The 7,991-nt window shown below is 38.8% G+C and overlaps 1 protein-coding gene across 1 annotated transcript; it reads right to left on the bottom strand.

Annotated features, from left to right (window-relative positions):
* Positions 1-1,195: 1,195 nt before the first annotated feature.
* PXY (Leucine-rich repeat protein kinase family protein) lies at positions 1,196-5,881 on the bottom strand. The gene is made up of 3 exons (XM_006837220.4): positions 2,656-5,881; positions 2,146-2,256; positions 1,196-1,971 (listed from the first exon to the last, which is right to left on the bottom strand). Exons 1-3 carry the CDS (start codon positions 5,339-5,341, stop codon positions 1,685-1,687), a joined length of 3,084 nt encoding a protein of 1,027 aa, XP_006837283.1. The 5' UTR covers positions 5,342-5,881; the 3' UTR covers positions 1,196-1,684.
* Positions 5,882-7,991: the final 2,110 nt, after the last annotated feature.

Genomic DNA, 7,991 nt, shown 5'->3' with positions numbered 1-7,991 from the left:
AGATTTCTTATTGTTCCAATCTAGACCCATTCAAATTTTCTTAAGAGCAACCATTTTATACTTCCGCTATTATATAAAAGAAAATGGACGTAGAGGTGGTCTCATTACAATGTAATGCCCCTACACTATTTTATTTTAAAACTTATTTATGCAAAAAATTTGACATTATATTTTGAGCATCCACTCCTCTCTTAACACTCACATCTGTTCAATATATATATATATATATATATATATATATATATATATATATATATATATAAAATAATATTCTTAATAAAATAAAATAACCAAAACGCTTTTGAAATTTTGAAAGATATTTTGGTCGTTATATTTTATAAAAATTATTTTTAATATTATTTTTAAATGATCTCCATCGAGAGATGATGGCACATACCAAATTTCATATTCATAAAATTTGTAAAAAATAACTAAAAATAAATATTATGAAGCGTTAGATCTAGATAAAACGGTTAGCGGCTCCCTTTATCTATATTGAAGGGCTGTGGAAAATATATATTTTCTATACATTTGGGGAAGTATTGTAAACTTTCCCTTCTCTTAAACCATCTCCTAGTCACATAGAGAGAAGAGAGAAAACATAATTTATATTGTTGCATTCTAGAGTCTATTCAAATTCTCTTAAAGCCTTAACTTAGAGAGAAAGTACCGTTCCATATTCCCTTAAACCCCAATTTCCAAACTCTTTCTATCCAATAAACATCTACCAGGACACCTACAAATCACCAATTAAAAAAGGGAAAAGTTTATATAAAACCAAGGCTCTAAACCATCAAATTTGAGCCTACTGCAAAAACTTTAGTGGAAGAAGTCATTTTGATGCTTAAATATCATCAAATTGATCATCTCGACATCAAGATGAAAAAAAAAAAAAAAAAGATTTCAAGTTTTGAAAATAGTGTATTTTATAACTCATTTTTGGATCATCAATTTTCAAGATTTTCTAGTTTTCATAGATCTATCAATCTACACTATTTTTAAAGCTTTAAAATTTATAAATAAAAATGAAAATATATTTTAAAGCTATCATAAATATTTTCAGAATTAAAACCACATTTCTCGATAATATTTGAACGTAGGCTTTAATTTGATTGTTTAGAGCCTAGGCTCTATACAAACCTCACGCCTTAAAGAAATTGAATTAGTTTTTGTGGGGTGAGAGAGAGTAATGAAATAAAAGGAAAAAGAAATTTATCCATTGATGTACCAATCACAACTCTCCATTGACACCTGCAACTCTCAAATGTCTATCCAACCAATAACCATCTTAATTAGAAGAACCACATACTATGTTATAAAAGGATGTTGATGCAACCAATCTTGTATAGAGGGCAAAAAAGCCTAGAGAGAGAGAGAGAGCTCTAGAAAACAGAGAGATAACACTGTACATAAGAGAGAGAGAGAGAAGGTGACCAAAAAGGGGGGGAGGGAGGGAGAGAAGAAACACTATAGAGATAAGTAAAATTAGGAGAGAGGGAGAAGAATACTGTCAAGAGAAGAAAGAGAGAGAGAGAGGAAACACACTGAAAACAGAGAGACCAAGGAAAGGAAGGGAAGGGAAGGGAAGGGGAAAGCAAGAGAGGAAACACAGTGAGAAAAGTGTATATAGATAGTTGGAAAAGTTTCTAAAACCCCTCCAATCCCTCAACCATTTCACCACCAATTAATCAGCTGATTTCGGCAAAGGGCTCCCATTTCCACCACCACCATTGCCATTACCACCACTCTGCAACTTCCTCTTGGGTTTCGCCTCTTGTAACATGGAAACAACATCTCTCATTGAGGGCCGGTTATTCGGACAACGGGCGGTGCACAGAAGAGCCACTCTCAGAACAAGCATCATCTCCTCTCTCACAGGTCCACATGAAGCCCCTACATTCTTGTCCAAGACCTCTGAAACCCCCTCTTTGGTCTTGATCTTGCTTCTCACCCAATCTACTATGCTGTTACCTGAGAGAAAGAAGAAAGAGAGATCGAGGCCATGAATTTTTTGCCTTCAATGTTGTTTAGTACGATGAAATAGGAAATCAACCCAAATTAATGATCCATATATAGTCTCAAACAAGATTTCAGGAACTCTCTCTCCCTCGCTCTCTCCCCAAAATCATAAGGATAATAAATTACCATCTCCAAACTCTGATTCGACGGACCTCCGCCCACTGAGAATCTCCATCAAAACCACACCAAAGCTGTATATATCGCTTTTCTCGTCGACTTGCAGGGTGTAAGCGTACTCTGCAAAAAAATAAAATAAAAAGGTAAAATAAAATAAAATTTCCATTAAATAAGATGGACTAAGATTTTAACATGATATTGTAGAGAGAGAAAACCCCGGAACCAAATGTGTGTAAGCGGCCATTGAGAATTGAAGCTGAGAAAAAAAATGTAGGAAACAGGGGAACAGTGAAGCAGAGAGAAGGTAATTGGAATTTGAAAAGTGAATTAACAGGTCTCAAGGATTCCCAGTTTTCAAGGAGAGAGAGACATGACCAAAGTAATGTGGGGAAAGAGAGACTCATAGCCAGAGCAATGAGGAGAGAGAAGGATAGAGCTCAAAGGGGAGATAAACCGAGAAATTCATATCCAGGGCAAAATATATATAGAGAGAGAGTTCTAGAGGGAGGGAGACCCAACCAGGAGCAATGTACCCATACGACCCCGCAATGGCGGACATCGACTCATCACCCTGTATCAGCTTCGCCACCCCGAAATCAGCGACCCTCGCCTCCATTTCGGCGTCCAAAAGAATATTACCGGGCTTTAAATCTCTGTGAACAATAACAGGGTGACAATCATGGTGAAGATAACATATCCCTTGAGCCACCCCAACTGCTATGTTGTATCTAGTGAACCAATCAGCTAACAAATTGGCCTCTTTGTTTCCGTGGAGTAATTCATCTAAGCTCCCATTTGGCATGTATTCATATAACAAAAGGGTAATGTCATTGTTACTGCAAAAGCCGAGCAATCGAACAATGTTCCGATGCCTCACATGCCCTAACAATTCGACCTCTATCAAAGCTCCTCTTAAAGATCCTCCTCTTCTTCTCTTTATGGTTTCTTTTTGATTTCCCCATAATTTTTTCACTGCAATTGTTTCTCCTCCTGGTAATTGGGCCTTGTAGACTGTACCAGCTGATCCCATTCCTATGATATTGTCGCTGTTCTTTAAGCAATCGATCACCGTTTCGACTGTGAAATTCAGTCTTTGAAAGGCGGTCATTTTCCATGGCCCCTCTATTAATTCCTCTCTGTAACTTCTGCTTCCTGAGATCAAAATCTGGTAATTCTTGATGAAACATCGACTGCCCACTATTAGAACAAAGATCCCAGCTAAAAAGACAGCACCCATTATCCAAACCAGAACTCCTGCTCTTTTGGGTTCTCTTGAGATCACATTTTCAGGCAAATTTGAATTCAAATTTCCAGTGTTTAGGCATGGTCTGTTCACAATAAGTCCACAAAGGTTCTCATTTCCTAGGAAAGAAGCAGGATGAAGGCTTCGAAATATCGAGCCCGAGCATGGAACCGGACCAGATAGCTGATTAAATGAGACATTGAAGCTCTCGAGAGTCCTCACATTGTCGAAGCTATCTGGTATCAAACCAGTTAAAGAATTTTCAGAGAGATCGATCTCTGAGATCACAGGAATCTCAGCTATTTCTCGAGGGATCGATCCACTCAATTGGTTTCGATTCAGTCTCAGGTTCAAAAGCTTTTGGCAATGGTTGATGTCAGAGGGAATCAAACCTGAGAATGCGTTCCCATTGAGCTCGAGTTTATACAGAGACTTGCAGCCATGAGAGAAAGAAGGGATCTTACCTTTAAGTCCACTGAAACTAGCTGAGAAAATCTGCAAATTTGGACCACCCCACAAACTCTCTGGCAAGTTTCCATTGAATTGATTACCTGAAATGTTCAAGAATTGCAGGCGTTGAGCAGAGCTTAAATCATCTGGTATTTTTCCACTGAGATTGTTACAACTCAAATCCATGTAAGTGAGGTTTCTCATTGAACCAAAGCCAGCCGGAATCTCGCCAGAAAATCGATTTCCGGCCACTCTAAACCTCCACAGAGAAACACATTCTGTGAGGCTCTTCGGTATCTCAGAGGAGAAGGCATTAGAGAAGAGAATGAGCTTCCAAAGCTTGTTTCCATGGCATAATGACTCGGGTAAAGGCCCCGAAAGCATATTCGAAGAGACATCGAGAACTTGAAGATTCGAATTCAGGCCTAATCGAGAGGGCAAACTTCCATTAAATGAATTGTTCCATAGAAGAAGAGTTTCCAAATTTGGAAGCTCTTCAATTCCTTGAGGTATTTGACCACTGAGCTTGTTCTTCAACAAGCTCAACATGGTGAGATTTTTAAGCTCAGAAAACCCAACTGGAATCTCACCTGAAAGTTGGTTATCAGAGAGATCTAGAGAGAGAAGAGACGTTAAGTTGGAGAAACTAGCCGGAATCTCCCCAATAAAGTGGTTTTTAAACAGAAAGAGAGATTCCATATCACCCAAGTTTCCAATTTCAGGTGGCAACACACCAGATAAATTACAGGACGCCATGTCCAAGTATTTGAGCTCCTGCAACTTTCCAAACTTAGCCGGTATTCCTCCAATGAAGTTATTGTACCCAATTTCCAAACGCTCAAGAAGAGTGAGGTTTCCAAGCTCTAATGGAATTTCATCTGTTAACAAATTCCCGGCCAAATTCAGGTGCTTGATGGCCGGAAAAAGACCGAAACTCGCCGGGATACTGCCTTCAAAGAAGCTCCCACCAAAGTTGAGGAATTCTAGAGAGAGAAGATGGGGTAAATCATATGGCAATGTCCCTGTGAAGTTATTGCTAAAAGCATTGAAATGGGTCAGTTTTTCTAAGGCTCTGATGCCCAGAGGGAACGTGGAGTTGAAGCTGTTATGGCTTATATCGATGGCTGTAAGGTTTAAGAGAGAGAAAATGGAAGTTGGGAATGGTCCTTGAAAACCATTGTTGCTTAGGTTGAGGTATTGAAGTTGGGTTAGGAAGCGAATTTGAGGAGAGAGAAAACCAGAGAGGTTCTTGTGAGAGAGGTCTAGAGAGATGATATGGGTGGTGTTTGGTTTGCAGGAAACGGAGGACCAGGTGCAGAAGGGAGGTATTGGATAGCCATGGCGGTACTGCCAGTCGTTTAGAGAGAGAGAGGGATCGTAGATAGAGTATTTGATGGCGAGGAGAGAGAGGAGTTGGAGAGGAACGGTGGGTCTCCATGAGAGAGAAAGAGCTGGGAGGAGTGAAAAGAGGAGGAGAGAGAGAGGAAGGAGGGTTTTGCAGGTGGGTTTCATGGTGAGAATGGGAGTGTAGTTTGCAGAGGCCGGGGTTTTAATGGGGAAGTGGAAAGAGGTTTCATGATGATAGTTACAGTGAATTTTAGAGAGAGAGAGACAGAGAAACTGATGTTTCTCGTTCTCTTTTGCTTTATCGCGAGGAGAGTGTTCTCAAAGGAGCAGAAGACTGTTTAGAGAGAGAGAGAGAGAGGTTACCCGTCTAGAGAGAGAGAGAGAGAGAGGTTTCTTGTTGTCTTTTGCAGATTTGCTTTTCAGGGGACGAATAGAGAGCGACTGTTTATCACTAGAAATAGTTTTAGAGAGAGAAAGTGAACTGTTTATTGAGAGTTGTCTTCAATTTAAATAGGGGCGTGTAAATTTGATTAGTGCTCTAAAGGGCGACAGAGATGGCTTTGCTAAGACATAGAACGACTCAAATCCCTATAGATTCTGTACTGTAGATTTATTTAAGAGAGCGAGCTGTTGAGACGCTGTTTGAGAGAGAGACAGATGATGAGAGAGAAACAGTTTCTTCTTCTTTTTCTTGAAAGAGGCAACAATTTTTGTTACAATTCTCCTGTTCTTTCTCTCTAACTTCTTAGAGAGAGAAAGAGAGTGCTGTCTCTTCTTTCCTATATTTTTAGAGAGAGAAAGTGCACAAACGCGGGTCTAATGATTATTAGCGAGAAAGAGAGCGTTAAGCACTGTTGAGTGAGAGGAACTGCGCAGCAAAAGAGAACCCATAGAGAGAGAAAGTGCCAAGAATGTAGAGAGAGAAAGTGCTTGTCAATGGAGATGACAAGTGCCCTCTTCATTCTCTCTCCTCGGTTTTTTCGTATTGGGATTCCATCTCTCTTTGCCTTTTTTTTTTTAGAGAGAAGATTACGTCAAAATCTATGGTGGGGGCTAGGGACCATGGCCCATTACCCATAGGAGAAAAAGGACATCAAAATAAATGAAAGAAAATAAAGAAAAAATGCTTTTGAGCTTCATTCTCCCTCTTTTATTTGAGTACCCAAGTTATATTGTGGGTCCAATGGTAATACCAAAATACCTTAAAATGGAAGAGAGCGAAAGAGTCCTCCTTATTCTGTTGATTTGGAGAGAGAGAGAGGGCGTGCTCTAGAGAGAGAAGAGAGGGACACTTTAGAGAGAGAGAGAGAGAGGACCCGCTTTTTGTGTTGTTCCCTTGATTTGGGGCGTCTACTGTAGAGAGGGGGAGGAGAGAGAGTGTGTGTTTCAGCTTGTCGTGTTGAACTGTTGATAAGTACTCTAATAGGAGAGATAGTAGAGAGAGTACTCTAGAGAGAGAAGTTTCCCGCTCAATTCGTTGGGAAGAAAGTGAAAGAGACAAGAATACCATGTAGAGAGAGAAAGACCCTATAGAGGGACAGCATCCATTTCTTAGAGAGAGAAGTGGAGTTCAAAAATTGAGAGGAGGGAGAGAAGCATTGCTCTTTTATTCTATTTTATCCATTATTCTCTTCTTTTTTTTCTGGAGAGAGAGTTTTTTTCAAGGGGGAGAGAGAGAGTTTTCTATTTAACATTCAAAAAACAAGAGAGAGAGGGCTTATCGACTTTCTTTTTCTCATGATGATAAGATTTCTTTTTCTTTTATTTGGAAAAAACGAAAGGTAGAAAATCCCCTACTCTTTAAGAAACACCAAAAAGTACCACTTCCTTTTCATGATATGACAGGATGCCCACTAATTTTTTCAATTAGTAGGGGTGTTTCATGTGCAATATCAACCGTCCATTCATGGATCTTAATTAAATTCAATTTCCAGTATATTAGGAATTATAAATTGGAAAATATTTTGATAGGCACAGCCCAATCAAAATAAGTAAAGCCCAACTCAAAACTCCCCGAAAATTGTAGTTTTGGCGTAAAAAAACTATTAAATTGATCATCTCGACCTTGATCATAATAGTACCATCCTATGAATAAGTGATCTCATGAGATCCAAAGTATCTTTTCAACTTTAAATTTTACAGTTTGTATTGAAAATTGATTTTAAAGCCAACACAAAAAATCTTGATACCCCACAAGGTGAAGCTTTACCGCATTACAAAAACTGCATCCTATCTATTCTCCATTTTACTCTTATTATTTATCATATTCATGATAAACTAAAATATTATTGAAAACAAAAAATTAGAAAAATTAGATATTAGCTTCTCAATTAAAATTAAATAATTAATTGTTGTAAAATCTCCTGTAACTCTTTCTTGGATTCCATGAAAATTACCTAAATAACTCATATTTTACCCCTATACCAAAGGGTTGGCTACAACAATAATGTTTTCAATCTCTCTCTCTCTCTCTCTCTCTCTCTCTCTCTCTGCTTCTCTCTCTCTCTTCACTTCCAATAGAATTATTTTGTATAAATTGATTGATTCAGAAGGTTAAAGGTCTTTAACCATGCCATCATTCTCTGTAAGGTGTTAGATTTCCAATAGTCACACCAAAACGAAATGAGTCTTTAAATTTGAGATCATGTTGTGTGCAGGTAATCTCACTATAATTCAACATTTTATCAATTAGGGGTGGCCACAGGCCTGGGTTTGGTGGCCCTGCCTTAATCCCCATAGGGCTAGGCCTAGACTTGACCGGGTCAAGAAGGTCCTATTCCAATCCCAGCCCTAGCCCCATCCGGGTCAGGCCAGC

This window comes from Amborella trichopoda, chromosome 13, assembly GCF_054954075.1.
Source record: "Amborella trichopoda isolate Santa Cruz 75 chromosome 13, AtrichopodaSantaCruz75HAP2 v2.0, whole genome shotgun sequence".
In the NCBI taxonomy this organism is placed as follows: domain Eukaryota; kingdom Viridiplantae; phylum Streptophyta; class Magnoliopsida; order Amborellales; family Amborellaceae; genus Amborella; species Amborella trichopoda.
Note: the sequence above shows the minus strand (reverse complement) of the source record. Positions and strands in the feature narration are given on the sequence as shown.